Below are 16,574 nucleotides of genomic sequence, written 5' to 3' on the forward strand. Positions count from 1 at the left end.
CCAAACATGATAATAATAACGTAACTGAGTGCTAAGCATCGCTTTTCAATGACTTTAGTATTGAGTGACCCTTGGTAGCGAAAAACCCACTTCTACTTGTAAGAACATAGGGATACTTCTAACCAGTTGTTTTAATAACCAAGGACAAAAAGTCAAAGCCAGTGATGCTTGGCAGCTATGTGTTTTATTGCTGGTGGAATGTTTCATTTTATTTGTACTCTTTGGATCTGGAAACAGAGTTCAGCAGGGAAATAAAATTTGGAATATTTATGGGGTAGGGGGAGTAAAAGTTGCAGAAAATATGTGTATTTAAGACACAGTAAAACCTTGGATCTTCGCCTGATTTGGCCACCAAGTTGGTGGGCCAAACCAGGCTGATCTATAGGTTTGTGTCTTGGTCAAGGATCAGATTACAGCCCTCATCTGAAAGGATTTTCCAATCGTGTCTATCAGATATTAGAGGGGGAGGGTGTTGATTTGGCAAAGTCCCACGGCCAAGTATGTACTTAATGTTATATGAAGATTTTTTTGCAATTTATATTAGTTTTCAAGATCAGTTTTTGAACTGCTAATGTGATGAATTAGAAACAACATTGCCCCCTACTGGTCATTTGAGTATGACTGGCTACAGTTGGCTGAAAATGTATTTTCTAGGAAAAGAAACATTTTGTAATGTTTCTCTAACCAGATGACTCTTTTCTGCTCATTAACTTTCATTTCTAAGCAGAGCAACATCACAAGAAGTTTTCATTAGGAACTAGATTAGTCACAATAGTGCAAGCTAGAATGCTATATTTTTTTTTTTTTTAGAAAGCTTTACCATACCTGATTAAACAGCCCTAGAAGCTCCTTTTGTTTGTTTAAGATAGCAGCTACCATTGTAGCTTGGTCTCAGTAACTTCCCTGCTGCAGCTCTAGCTACTGGTAGCTCAATTACAAAATACAATTGGTAGGGGGAGAAAGAGATGATGGGAGGAGGAGAAGGGAGGAGGAGAGAGCAGCAAATTTGTACCTGTGTCACAAAGGATTTTTCGGAGAGAAGGAAGTCTGACACAGAAGAACATGTATACACAAAAGAACAAAATAAATCCTGTGTTTCCTTTGATAGAGATGTGAGTGCTTATGGCTGTATTTACATAGACATTTCTGATAAAGCTTACTTAGTTTTTACCTTTACTTCTCTTTTAAATATTGAGCTAAAAATGTTTAAATACCGAGCAATCTCTTATAGAGCTTCCTTGCAATTTCACATCAGGGTTACACAGTCATTTTTTGTAAAACACATGCTTTGCTGGAAAGCTGCCTCGTTTAGATGCATATTTAATTATACAGCATTATGATAAGGAACAGGCCAGCTCTGCAGTGAAGATGATGCAGTGCCCATTGCATTAAACATCATTTCGCCATCAATTAAGCATCTCCAAGACAACTTCCGAACAGATCAAAAGCCCTTCTATTTAATCTAATAACGGAATGTGGGCAACAGAGATTGCAATCACTTCACATCATTACTATGATTGGTACTATAAAGGCAAAGGTAAAATAAGTACATGGCCTATTATATGTCATGTAAAAACATGAAATTGTTCACGTGTAGACCTAGAGCCCAGTCAGGTATGTAACCATATTTATTTTTAACTGACAGTTAAGAGCCGAGAGGCCTAATGAAGGTCAGAGACATAATCATTGTATCTTGTCTGTGGTCCTTTAAAAGTAAACCTCAGTGGTTTTCTTGTTTTGTCCATCCACGATATCTGCTTTGTAGCTATCCTCTCGCTAGTCTGTCATTCCACCAAACTGAAAAATAATTGCTCCCCTCACACCTGCCAAAGTAAATACAGCCCCTTTATTACCAGCAATGTAACCTTTACACAGAGAATTCCTACTGGCAAATCAATCAACTAAATAGGGCATACTGGCATCCCAGCAACCAGAGGTCTTTTAGGTACATTTTCCCTTAGATCTGCTTCAAGCTTGTTGGTTTGTTTTTCTTTTCTGCATCCTGTGCACTGAAATGTCTTTTACATTATGAAATATAATCCCTAAGTTTCCATCATAAAAAATGAGTAGTTATGGTCCACCGACCACCCACAGTGTCTCCACAAGCCAATTCTAGTCACTATTCTCTGAGATGTCAACCTCCTCAGAACCAAATCTGAGTGATTTCTGGTCATTCTGTGTGGCATGCCCAAGCATTTCCTATTACTCCCTGACCACAGTACTTGAAGGTAACCCCTGAAAAATCTAAGAAAGCAGCCATTTTTGTTCAAGTTTATCTGATCCCACTAAAGCATAGAACCCCAACACAAAAACTTTTCTCTCTTTTCGCTCTGTTTAGCAGTACAATATACCTCCAAAACTTTCCTCCAAGTCAGAAATTCAAAAATGGGCACCAACTTGGAGGCCACTGGGAGCAACATCAGTGGTGTTGGTGGGCAACATGCTGCTCACGAGCCACTGGTTGGGGATAACTGCACTAAAGGGTTGCCTTCTTTTCAGGGTAGCAAGTTAATGATGCTTTGTTGGCCTTTGGCCAGGAGGATCATGGGAAGCTGCTCTAAAGGGGACAGGAATGGAGTTGGATAAAGGGTGTAACTAGGCAGACTGGGGCCATAAATTGGAGGGTGTGAGCAATGGAAAACACTAAATATATAAGCAACTGTTTTACTGGCCGGTGAAATTACAGCCAGGAGGCAACCCTACAGCTCATACCCCTGCTACCTGGTTTTATGCTAGTGAGGGCAACAAATAAAATACTTATCCAGACTAACTGCATCTGCAGGCAAGTATTCCTTCCCATTATAATCCAAACCATCTTAAACCACTGGGAACAAATAAAAGGTTTACCTACCATCCCAAAGGTACTATGCTAGATAATTACTGGGTACCACAAAGGATTACACTCCGGTCTCCTGGTTCCCGGTGAGGCAGAATGCAAGTATTCAACTGATGTGAATGATGTATAATCTCTGCAGAGTGCTGGGGAAAGGTGTTGGCTCTATATAAATACCGGAAATTCTTTTAATAAAATAAAAAGTATTCCCCAGCACTAATATATTACACACAGTAGTCGACAACATAACATAAAAAGTTCAAAAATAATTTCTGCCCCCATTGCTTTATCTAAGGATTATTAACCAGACAATCCCATAATATGCCCTTAATGGAGAACTAAACCCTAAGTACAGCTGAAATATTGTATAAATTGAACTCTGACTGCACCAACCTAGAGATTTAGCAGCTCTATACCAGCAACAATCTGGACCTTCAAATACGTGCACAGGAACTTTCCATCTTAAATTTCAATTTTTTTTGTGTGCATTCTCCTGTTGGCAGTGCCAGGGAGAGGAACTAATGGGGCCATGGACATGGTGGCCCCTAACCCCAGCGTATAGTTGTTTCAGTTCAGGTAGAGGGGTGAGGAATCGATCTAGGGTGTTGTTAGGGGGAGATTGCATTCACAGTGAATTAACTATTTATACATACCCCAAATTACACTGGGGATTTGCATTATTGTTGCTTGGGGATTGAATCCTTATTTGTTTGAGATGTTCCAATAAACCAAATACAGCATCGGAGCATCACAGCGAGGGCAAGTGGCTGCGGCGGTTACCTGAATAATTTTTCTTACATGAGCACAGTACTGTACATTATCCGTTGCTCAGTTTTTATATTATTTTGAGCTTGTTTCCTGCATTTAGTTGTCCATGTTCAAATTAAATTTGTGTTAGCACTGAAGAAAATCCCAAATGGGGGTTTGATTGGGAAATGTTTGTTCTGCACTCCCTGCCTCTGAAACTGGCTGTAAGCAAAAAGCCTAAACATAATAACAGGCGACAGGAAGAAAAGAGCCATTGTGTCCATTGTATGGCTGGCAGTGCTGCAAGCTAAATTGAGCCTAACACACCTCTTGCATATCAGCTTCATAATAACCCCTTCACTGCCACACTGCATATGCTTGTATTGCACGGATGCTGCCTTATTTATATTCAGTGTTGTACTTTGCCTCCTGAGGTCCATCAGAGAACCTGAAATCCAGGGAACAATTTTTACAACAATATACTGTAGATATTCTTTTTATACAGAACTAAGGGAGGACTATATATTTATATATCTAAGCAGCTTTCTAGTAATATTGCTTATCATTTACACCAATGCCCTAATGGAACTTACAGTCCCAGACCCAATAATATTCCTTCACATTCATTCATTCAGCACAAGCATACAGGTAATTTCATCAGAAGCCAACAAACCTGTCTATGTTTTTGGAGTTTGGAAGGAAAACCCATGCTAACAAGGGAAGATCAGACAAATTCCTTGCAGATTGTCCCCAGGTTGGAATCAAACCATTTGGGCAAGGCAGTTGAGCTTAAACCACTGAGCCACCAGTGATTATCCTGAGCAGCCCTTTGTGTTGGTCCCTAGGATCAGTACAATTATCTAGGTGTGTGCCCTGATACCTTGTATATCCAGCCATTTCCTGGCAGTGTTACTGATCCCATATTAACAGCTAGAGGAGCAGCAGGATTCCCATAGATCTACTGTATATGTATAGTAGTGACACAGAACATCAGGCACATTGTACATTTACCAGCCATAGCTCAAAAAATTCATTTAAATGGACAGGTCACATTCATTTGCACGCAATGTTACTGCCATGCACACTGGACTTTGTACCTACTTTAGTAATAGTGTTTTCATCTAATTAACGGCACAGTAATCCCACCAAAGATTAAATATTGTATACATTGGTGGCACCCTAGCAAAGAGGTAAAAAGAGGGAATTTACATTAAAATGTACTTTTTTTGTGACAGTGACATCACTCTAACTCGCCATGTGTGCTCTTTTCCAATTGGCTCCCATTGCAGGGAGCAGGCAACACAGATTTCGACAACTTGGATTTCAAGAGGATCAATGCAAGGGATTCCAATGGAGCCCATAATATTCCTGGGAAGCCTTTACTTCCCCTTCCACTGGTTGCTGAACCAGCACCTAATCACTTTATGAAGGAAATCATTTTAATTGGTATTTTCTCCCTGTGCAGATTATGAAGACTCAGCATGCGGCTAAGATTACTAAAGATCAAATGCTAGCAAAGCAGCATTGCCAAGTGTGGTGGAGAGAGCACAGGAGACTGACCGAGAATAGGTAAGGGAAAACCCATAATTATATAGGGGCAACCTTATGACTGGGTCATTTCTTCAGTTTCGGTTATTTGGTCCAATTATTTGTAATAGGAGGTATTTTAAACACTGTGCGTAGGAGGCTGACTGTAAATGTGTGTATATTACAGGGGCTTTACAGTATACAGGATATGTAGTGAAATTCCCTTCTTTATAAATACGCCCATTAGAATACATATATTCAAGCTGGCCTTTCATGTAGATACACTCAATAAGCCATCTTGTGTTACATACAATGGAGCCTGTATTGGTTGTTCCTTCTAAATTAATTAGCTGTAGGCTGAGTTATACGGGGAACTCTGAGTATCACTCATGTATTGTAAGGGATAATGTACCCCCTACTGTAAATGATAAGGATATTAGAAGTCACTGAGGGGTTCTGTGACCATATAAAGGTACAAGGTTGCAGGCTGAGTTATAAAAGGGAACTCTAAGTATTACTCATGTATTATAAGGAATAATGTACCCCCCTACTGTAAATGATAAGGATATTAGAAGTCACTAAGGGGTTCTGTTACCATATAAAGGTAGAAGGCTGCAGGCTGAGTTATACAGGGAACTCTGAGTATCCCTCATGTATTATAAGGGATAATGTACCCCTTACTGTAAATGATAAGGATATTAGAAGTCACTGAGGGGTTCTGTGACCATATAAAGGCACAAGGCTGCAGGCTGAGTTATACAGGGAACTCTGCGTATCCCTCATGTATTATAAGGGATAATGTACCCCTTACTGTAAATGATAAGGATATTAGAAGTCACTGAGGGGTTCTGTGACCATATAAAGGCACAAGGCTGCAGGCTGAGTTATACAGGGAACTCTGAGTATCACTCATGTATTATAAGGGATAATGTACCCCCTACTGTAAATGATAAGGATATTAGAAGTCACTGAGGGGTTCTGTGACCATATAAAGGCACAAGGCTGCAGGCTGAGTTATACAGGGAACTCTGAGTATCACTCATGTATTATAAGGGAAAATGTACCCCCTACTGTAAATAATAAGGATATTAGAAGTCACTGAGGGGTTCTGTGACCATATAAAGGCACAAGGCTGCAGGCTGAGTTATACAGGCCATGCACCCCCTACAGTGAAACAGATAGTAGAAGTAATTTATGAGTTCTGTAACAGTATAAAGTCTTGTGGCTGCAGGATGAGTTCTTTTATACTCTCATGGTGAGGCAACATGTGGCCCACGGGCATTGAGTTAGACAGCTGTGCCTTAGAATGACAAAGTAGTCAGAGTATAATCCCCAGAAGTGATCCATACAGTTCCGTTCTCCCATTAAGTAGATTGGGGCATTTGCTTAGTGTTTCAGTTACTTTGAAGGCAGGAGATTTAAGAACAAAAAAAAGTAACAGTCAGGAATCCCCAATGCCACTTTCTATTATTTGCTGTAGAATTGTTCAGGGTGTTAATCAGAAAAGGACAGATCTGCTATAAAGCGAATCTTAATGTTCCCAGAGGTCTCCTCTCTGCTGCAGTCTCCTCAATCCGTCTAACTAGATCTCCCGGGAAGAGCAAAGAGCTTGCAGCTGTCATCTGCTGCTCAATAAAGGGATTGCACTTACCAAGCGCACACAATAAGCATTTCATTCACTATTTATGCACATTCTATACGCTGTCAGCCTCCAGCATTTAGCCTGAGAAAAGCATATTTGCTCATGAAGGTAGTACTACACAGTGTCAGACCCGCACTGCTTAATGTCAGCTACACCATATGGATAACATACGATGGGACAGTATGGCCACCTTTCTGTTCTTGCATTCTATCAACCTGAACAATTGGAACAGCAGAAAGTGAAGAGAGAAAAAACTATTTTTTTTGCCCCTGTACCTGTTCCATAACACCTATTGGCTCTATACACAGTTGGAAGACAGTGCCCCCTAGTGTTCAGGAAACACTGAGCTCAAGAGAATGGATTTACACTGTGCTATCTGTACTGCGGTACTGAACATTTTTTCAGGCACCTACCTTCTATTGACTTTCCTCTGGACATTTTCCTTGCAGTACAGTAGTACATAAGGCAGGTGTCAGTGCCTTCCACGTCCCTATAGTATTAAACAGAGTAAGTTACAACATTGTGCTCTATGAAAGCAGCAGATATAGTGATGGGCTGAAACCTGCGGGACCTGGGTTTACCAGCTTCTGTGGATCATAGGTGGGTTCAGGAACAGTAACACCAACAAAAAAATGAAAGTGTATCAAAGTATTTAATATATTATGTACTGTTGCCCTGCACTGGTACAAGTTGGAAAAAGGCTCGAATTACATAGCAGATAAATTGCATAGATTCCCATTGAATTCTACTGAGATTATCTGTTATCTGCTATGTGCCTTTTTCCAGTTTTAATGGCTGCCCCGATGGCTACACAGCAGCTTTGTTTATATAAACTATACTAGTGTTCCTGAAGTAAACACACACATTTTACCAGTGCAGGGCAACAGTACATTATATATTAATTACTTTAATTTTTTGGTGTTACTGTTCCTTTAAAACCAATGAATATCAAGTTAACCCCTATGGTCGTCAGAAGGAAGAAACAACTTCTGATACTATTTTGTTTAGGAAAGACATTGGTAACTTTTTTCTTGCTGTTTCTGGGCAGAGCAATATCAGAACATTTCTCATTTTAAATCATTTCAGAAGCAAAATCGAATCAGAGTTGAAGTCGTTCCTTGACGAGGCCGGTCTGAGATTACCATTCTTTTCGGATATGAATGATCTTGGTAAGTTGGGCTGTTTTATTGTTAATATATAATGTTTTAGAAATGCTATACTGATCTCAACTGCCTAATTTATTTGATGATTTAGAGTTGGAGTTTCATGTTTCAGCCCCTTATATGCCACAAGTTGTAGAATCAACAGAGCTGGAGCTCAAACTGCATTGTGCCAGCGTTGTAAATTCTATGGTTGCCGATTCCTTTGGTGTATAGGATATCAGCTAGCACCCAAAGGCTTGGGACAAATTAAAAGTAACGGCAAACATAGGTTAAAGTAAAGTCCTGAAAAGGCTCCTTAGAAAGAATCACCTTGTGTTTACAAAGTAACCACTTCTGCACTTGAGTACAAACATCTTGTGCCTATGTGCCTCAGGTTTATAAAGATCAGGGGGTTCTTGAAGCAGGCTGGGAGAGACAAGGCAGTTCACTATTGCTCATCCCCCTAACCTATTAGCAGAGTATTAATTGTATTAGTTGGTAATATCATTAATACTATGCAAAGGAGCAGGCAATGGATGGTTCATGTACAGTAGTGCCGGAGGCCTGTGTGACCCTGTCTCTACCCGGAAAAACAAGTGCCAATCACTGAGGGAAGGTCAGTGACCTCAACCTCCTCCTCCTCCTGTGGGATTGCAAAGGCTGCTGAATTGGTAATCCCTGTCTAGCACACAAAATAGAAATATCCTAGCATTTTGTTATTTTGGCACTGGGGACAGAAAGGGGGCTTTACTCTGTAGCTTTTAGATCTGTAGAATTTACAAATTCAACCCAATGGTGGGTGTTTTCACGTATCACACGGTATGGCCAGCATTTGACACACCTAGCACAGTAAGGGTTAAATGACTGCAAAATATGAAGAATTGATAGCAAAAAGAACAGCAAAAATAATAATACATTTAAATAACCTGTAAATAAAAAGATTTTTTAACCCTGTGAATGCTGCATGTTTTCATTTAGTCCAGATGGCGAGTTGCCAGGAAAATGATAATTTGCATTGAATAAACAGGGACCCACTATACTGGCACTTTGGTGCTTTTATAGGTCTTAGAATCCCTGGTACATAAAGTGTTAAATACCCTCTATGATTTTTTTTCCCTAATGACAGATCATTTAAAATATACTCTATTTATAAATCAGGTTTACTGTCACTGTGTTTTCCTGTAAAAGTGTAATAAAATATATTGGCATACACTTCTCTGGATACAGAGACCTATGCGACTGCTTATTGACATTTCTCATTCTGACTGCCAGCTGCTGCCTACTGCTTTCCCAAGGTACCATGGAATATCCCCTTATGAACTCAATGCCGCTCCTGGCCAAATTCTCATAAAAAATTGGGCAATGAATCCCAAGCCTGATTAGATAACATCATAATGAAAATGTGACTGATAAAGCATTAGGGCAATACAGGTTAAAGGGAAAATTCCCAGTAGTGTCTGGAGGCAGCTAAATCTGGCCACAGAACAATATAAAGGAGTCTGTAGATGTGAGAGAAGTGAGGAACCAATGGGCTGTGGGAGGATAAAATGTCATTTAAAGAGCTGGAGATTGAGAGGAGACAAGTTTTTTTAATGGGAGTGTAAAAAATAAGTAGCACATAGAAAATGTAGAAGTTCAGAGTAATATAGGTGTATAAATCTTATGTGTTGTGCCTGGGAGCAAATCAGTAGAGTAGAAGATAAAGCTTTGAGTGCTGTAACTGCCATCAACAGGGCATCATCCTTCCCCATTCCCTACATTTCTCTTCTGCAGATGGAAAATGAAGGTGCATTTATTAGGAGGTGCAGCTACATTTCTGCAGATGGAAAATGAAGGTGCATTTATTAGGAGGTGCTGCTACATTTCTGCAGATGGAAAATGAAGGTGCATTTATTAGGAGGTGCTGCTACATTTCTGCAGATGGAAAATGAAGGTGCATTTATTAGGAGGTGCTGCTACATTTCTGCAGATGGAAAATGAAGGTGCATTTATTAGGACGTGCAGCTACATTTCTGCAGATGGAAAATGAAGGTGCATTTATTAGGAGGTGCAGCTACATTTCTGCAGATGGAAAATGAAGGTGCATTTATTAGGAGGTGCAGCTACATTTCTGCAGATGGAAAATGAAGGTGCATTTATTAGGAGGTGCAGCTACATTTCTGCAGATGGAAAATGAAGGTGCATTTATTAGGAGGTGCTGCTACATTTCTGCAGATGGAAAATGAAGGTGCATTTATTAGGAGGTGCTGCTACATTTCTGAAGATGGAAAATGAAGGTGCATTTATTAGGAGGTGCGGCTACATTTCTGCAGATGGAAAATGAAGGTGCATTTATTAGGAGGTGCGGCTACATTTCTGCAGATGGAAAATGAAGGTGCATTTATTAGGAGGTGCGGCTACATTTCTGCAGATGGAAAATGAAGGTGCATTTATTAGGAGGTGCTGCTACATTTCTGCAGATGGAAAATGAAGGTGCATTTATTAGGAGGTGCAGCTAGGGGCGATTCTGGTGCTGCTGCTGTCTGATGCCCCCCCACATGAGGGGAAGTGGCAAAAATGCCCTGGGCCAGCCATTCCTATTCCATTTCCTTCTGTGCCTGAAACAAAACATTCCTGCTAGATTATATTTACAATTATATATATTAGTAGGCATTTCTGAGCCAAGGACTGACCGCCCTTTATGGAGTCTTTCAAAGCAGACTTTTATATACAATAAATAGGAGTTTTTATTCTCAGGTTTTACATTGTCTGAGGCAACAATAGCCACACCCGGTAACTTTACGAGATAAATTTCTGTTTGATCACTATTGTGGTCCCTTCTTGACCCATCCAATTCCAGCCCCTCCTCAGCCTACCAGAGTTTACGTGCAGTAAGGGGGCCACACTGGGGCTACTGCCATAAACATCACTAAGAGCAAAAGTGAAGGAACCCTACTGCACCTCATTGATTTACCATACCTTTTTTTTGGAGCTTACTATAGCAGTACATTGGGCATAGTAAGAAAAGATGGCCTCTTCAATCTGTAGCCTCCATGTATAGTGGTACTACACTTCCCAATATTCAGCTACTTTTAATGCAGTCCTGGGATGGAAATCCATTATTTTACCAGAACCCCTTCCACCAAACAAAAATCAAAATTAGAGTTAGGTGTAAAACTATGAAGGGGCCCAGGCCCAGATTGGTAATCTGTGGCTTCTGACCAGTGCCAGAGGGGCTGCTGTAAGATGCCACAGACAGACACTTTTGGGCAGGTGGGGGGCTGTTTGCGCCTCTGTATACTTGAAATGCTAGAGTCTATTTTGAATCTCAGTTGAGGCTTGAAGGGGTCCTTCCCATTATCAACCCTCAATTGTCTAAGCCCCAAATTATCAACATTCAAGCCTAAAATTGCAAAAGCTCTTCTTATTGGCCAATATTCTGTTCGAACATCAGCCATTTATATTAATGATCAGTGGTATTTTAGGAGTTAAGTTATCTGGAATGCCAATAAGTGATCAGACTTTCTCTTTGGGAACAGAGCAGCAACTATTGGAGGAGAGAGAGCAATTTATGTCCAGCACAGTACAGCCAATCTGGCAGCTACAGGATGACTTAAAGCAGCGGATTTCAGAGCTGAGCTACCACTTGTCCCATCAGTCCCAAATGCAAAACGACTTTGATCCAGAGAGAATCATTGAAGAGGTTTGTGTTTAGCTTGTGTTTCCATCGCTATCATTGGAACATATGTCCATATAATGACCTTTTCATAATGAATTGCAGCAATACATCATGAATTGTTTATCAAGTGACTGAGCCAGTTGGATCAGTTCCATCAAAGTTTGAAGTCTAAAATGTGTCTGAATCTGAACCCTAAAGAATACCTTCTTTTAAAGGGGAACTCCGGTTTGTTAAAGAGCCCCACACAACTCAGAAACCCCTAATATACCAATCACTGTAATCTGTTCCTTTAAAAAGTATAAATAAATACCATTTTTATATGCTGAAATCTCTTTCTGCATCAACTGAAATCCTGGCAGGGGAGGAGGGACTAAAACATCGATGTTACAAATTGTAAAAACTTGTTCACAGCTTACAGACAGCATGCAGGAACTATACAACCCACAATGCAGAGGACAGTTGCTTGCTACTGTTTTTTTAGTCTAAAGAAGTCAGCCAGGTCAGCAGAACAGGGGGGGGGGGGGGGGCGGTAACTGTTCCAAACCATATTTTTACATTAAGAATAATAAAAAGGTTGCAACTTTTTTTTAATTGATGTATATTGCTGTGTTTTGGTTGTATTTGAGTGGAGTTACCCTTTAAAGCCTTGGAAAACTGAAGGCAACAGTCTGTATTCCATGAGGATTCAGATTAACATATGTAAATGATGGTTTGGGTTTAGTTCTGCCTTATTATTTTGAGGAAGAGCTAGTATCCAAAAATCATGGAGTTTTATTGATTTTAATATTGTTTCCAAGTTTTCATGCTGTAATGTCTTCTTTAAATGACAATATATGTATGTATCGTAATGATAGTTACTCTCATACAGTGAGGTTTTTTTTTACTTTATGCTATTTATGGAAAATATTGCAGACGTAAAGTTTCTTGTAAGTTAATAAATATAATGCAGAAGCATGGGATTTTATGCAGTGCAATGAATATACTGCAGCTACCAGCTCTTTACTCAGCTAAAGAAATATACTGCACAGGCCTAGGGGAACCCATTCTAAAAATGTTATAGGTCAGACAATAAGGAAATGTCTGTGCCATATTTAAGAGTCATAAAAAAGACTAAGGTGTAATCTTTAATCATACTTGGGAGCATAACGACCCCAAGAGACTAGAAGAATCTGGGGTTATCTAACTGAGCCACAGCCTAAGTGTATATTACATATGTACTAAGACATACGGTGCTGGCAGAGATGGGGCATGCCGGGAAAAAATAATTGTTAATGGCGATATAGCTTCTACTGAAGCATATCCAAGCCCTTACTTGCCAGCCAACACACTAGCGCTATGGTTTCCAGCCACATATACCCACCCTATGCAGGGGGGTTGCAGAGTGTGGGCCCTTAGTGAATTTGTTCATAACCATGTCCAAACAGTGATGGAAACTGCCCAAAACTCAAACTGGATTTGGGTTTCAGTGTATCCCTCACATATACTGAATATAAAAAGTCCTACTTGGACAGTGGATTTCCCCTATTTCCTTCACTTCAAGAGACCTGTATAAATCTGGAAAATACCCTGCTCTTTCTTGTTAAACATTTTTTGGCCATTTTATAACCTGTTTCATTCATTCATTTTTTTTTCAGGTTGAATTTGTTAAAGAGCAGCAACAAGCATTAATTGAACAACTCTCTGAGGAACAAGAAGCTTTAGAAAAGGAACTTAAGGATTGTGAAGCTCAGGTAATTGGGAGAAAATAGGTATTAACGGGATGATGGTGCACATGTAACATTGTAGGGCTCATTTATGCAAGAACAAGCGCACAGACTCCGGGGACCCGTGGAATTTACACCTGTCTTAAGAACATGTTACTTCCAGGGCTCTCTGTGTGTTGCACCTGTTGTTACACAACTGACTTGCACCTAATGAATCACATTTTCACCCTCTTACACATTCAAAAAATGTGCTTATGCCAGAAAATATTGGACTGGCCGTCAGCTAGTCACAATGGCATTAAAGTTATTGCACACCCACTGAACAGCTCTCATGTACTGCAGTGGTCCATCTTCTGTTATCCAGTCACTTAGAAGCCTATGTTTGCTCATTTATTAAAACCAAATATAAAAAATATAAATAACCAGTGATATTTCCCATAGCAACCAATCAGCAATTAGAAAAATAAAAAATTGTTGGTGAACTTTGTATAAAATACTTGCGAAAAAAAAGGTTTAGCTCCTAGTTGTTGCTCTGTGCTGCAACCAAAAACAATTGTAGAAATCCAAAAAATAGGAAAAAGCTTCATTAGGTTTGCTGCAAAATATTTATTGTGGGTAGTGGTAACACCACTACCCACAATAAATGTTTTGCAGCAAACCTGCTGAAGCTTTTTCCTATTTTTTGGATTTCTACAATCAGCAATTAGATTTGAATGGTCATCTACAAGTTAGAAGACAAAAGCAAACATCTGATTGGTTGCTATCGGCAATATCACCACTGATGTTTGTCTCCAATGTTAATAAATACACAGTATAATGTATGAAGCAAGCTGCAGTTGCTCTGTAACATACAGTGGTGTGAAAAACTATTTGCCCCCTTCCTGATTTCTTATTCTTTTGCATGTTTGTCACACAAAATGTTTCTGATCATCAAAAACCGTTAACTATTAGTCAAAGATAACATAATTGAACACAAAATGCAGTTTTTAAATGAAGGTTTACGTTATTAAGGGAGAAAAAAAACTCCAAATCTACATGGCCCTGTGTGAAAAAGTGATTGCCCCCCTTGTTAAAAAATAACTTAACTGTAGTTTATCACACTTGAGTTCAATTTCTGTAGTCACCCCCAGGCCTGATTACTGCCACACCTGTTTCAATCAAGAAATCACTTAAATAGGAGCTACCTGACACAGAGAAGTAGACCAAAAGCACCTCAAAAGCTAGACATCATGCCAAGATCCAAAGAAATTCAGGAACAAATGAGAACAAAAGTAATTGAGATCTATCAGTCTGGTAAAGGTTATAAAGCCATTTCTAAAGCTTTGGGACTCCAGCGAACCACAGTGAGAGCCATTATCCACAAATGGCAAAAACATGGAACAGTGGTGAACCTTCCCAGGAGTGGCCGGCCAACCAAAATTACCCCAAGAGCACAGAGACAACTCATCCGAGAGGCCACAAAAGACCCCAGGACAACATCTAAAGAACTGCAGGCCTCACTTGCCTCAATTAAGGTCAGTGTTCACGACTCCTCCATAAGAAAAAGACTGGGCAAAAACGGCCTGCATGGCAGATTTCCAAGGCGCAAACCACTTTTAAGCAAAAAGAACATTATGGCTCATCTCAATTTTGCTAAAAAACATCTCAATGATTGCCAAGACTTTTGGGAAAATACCTTGTGGACCGACGAGACAGAAGTTGAACTTTTTGGAAGGTGTGTGTCCCGTTACATCTGGCGTAAAAGTAACACAGCATTTCAGAAAAAGAACATCATACCAACAGTAAAATATGGTGGTGGTAGTGTGATGGTCTGGGGTTGTTTTGCTGCTTCAGGACCTGGAAGGCTTGCTGTGATAGATGGAACCATGAATTCTACTGTCTACCAAAAAATCTTGAAGGAGAATGTCCGGCCATCTGTTCGTCAACTCAAGCTGAAGCGATCTTGGGTGCTGCAGCAGGACAATGACCCAAAACACACCAGCAAATCCACCTCTGAATGGCTGAAGAAAAACAAAATGAAGACTTTGGAGTGGCCTAGTCAAAGTCCTGACCTGAATCCTATTGAGATGTTGTGGCATGACCTTAAAAAGGCGGTTCATGCTAGAAAACCCTCAAATAAAGCTGAATTACAACAATTCTGCAAAGATGAGTGGGCCAAAATTCCTCCAGAGCGCTGTAAAAGACTCGTTGCAAGTTATCGCAAACGCTTGATTGCAGTTATTGCTGCTAAGGGTGGCCCAACCAGTTTTTAGGTTCAGGGGGCAATTACTTTTTCACACAGGGCCATGTAGGTTTGGATTTTTATTCTCCCTAAATAATAAAAACCCTCATTTAAAAACTGCATTTTGTGTTTACTTGTGTTATCTTTGACTAATAGTTAAATATGTTTGATGATCAGAAACATTTTGTGTGACAAACATGCAAAAGAATAAGAAATCAGGAAGGGGGCAAATAGTTTTTCACACCACTGTAACTAGAGTACAGAACTGCTATATGTAATTTAAATTACTTTTTGCCAGGCTTTATTTGATTCGGAAGATGTGCCGTGGGCATTAAAGGAAGTCCCCCAAGTTGTACAGGAGGCAGAATGTCCCTATGCTGATCTGAAACACTCACTGATTGGGGAATATCAGCAATTTACTGAGGGATATCTTGCTAAACTACAGGAGATTAGCCAGCAAGCAAAAGAAATGGACAGGTAAGGTTGTTTGCTACTTTCTAAAATGTACATTTTGCTCTCACTGCCCTGACACTGTAGGTTTTTATTATACAAGTATTCCATTGGGTGCTAAACTTATTCCCTGACATAGGCCTGCCATTAATGGGGACAAAGGGTACAGCGCTAAGGGCCCGTTGATTGTTGGCTGCCCTGAAAGCCAATACTGTATATATTATTCTTCAGAATAGGGGTGGTCTCAAAAGTTTCACATGTAGAGAACCCTTTAGGATTCTTGTGGTAACCCTGTATGCCCTGCCTTTTTAAATTTGATTCCCAAAGCTTCTTGCAGTAATCCTAGTGGGAAATCCATGTGCATTGGGTATCCAGGTACCCAGTGCCAAAACGCTGATTGGGTAAGCAACTATGTCTTTGGGAGAGGGATCACTAACATAAAGAAGGAGGTGATCAGATTATCCTTCATGCCTCTTGTCATTGACACAATGAACATTTGAGTGCTTTCAGCTCAAGACTGGCAATTTCCATTCATAATTATACAAGGAGGCATGGGGGATATTTAGATTCTCTGCCAGCTAAAATACACATAAAGACATTTTGTGTGGCCCATTTAGTTATACACAGTGGGACCTACCAAACTTCAGTTAT

General features: G+C 40.0%; 1 protein-coding gene across 2 annotated transcripts in view; it reads left to right on the forward strand.

Moving 5' to 3' along the window:
- Positions 1 to 16,574, forward strand: part of ccdc148 (coiled-coil domain containing 148) — a 91,345-nt gene that overhangs the window by 48,461 nt on the left and 26,310 nt on the right. For both annotated transcript variants that reach the window (XM_004917688.4, XM_002933269.5), the window contains 5 exons: positions 5,046 to 5,149; positions 7,836 to 7,918; positions 11,410 to 11,573; positions 13,184 to 13,279; positions 15,772 to 15,950. In XM_004917688.4, coding sequence (XP_004917745.1) covers positions 5,046 to 5,149; positions 7,836 to 7,918; positions 11,410 to 11,573; positions 13,184 to 13,279; positions 15,772 to 15,950 — 626 coding nt within the window. The remainder of the gene's footprint in view (positions 1 to 5,045; positions 5,150 to 7,835; positions 7,919 to 11,409; positions 11,574 to 13,183; positions 13,280 to 15,771; positions 15,951 to 16,574) is intronic.

The sequence above is a fragment of the Xenopus tropicalis genome, chromosome 9, assembly GCF_000004195.4.
Source record: "Xenopus tropicalis strain Nigerian chromosome 9, UCB_Xtro_10.0, whole genome shotgun sequence".
In the NCBI taxonomy this organism is placed as follows: Eukaryota; Metazoa; Chordata; class Amphibia; order Anura; family Pipidae; genus Xenopus; species Xenopus tropicalis.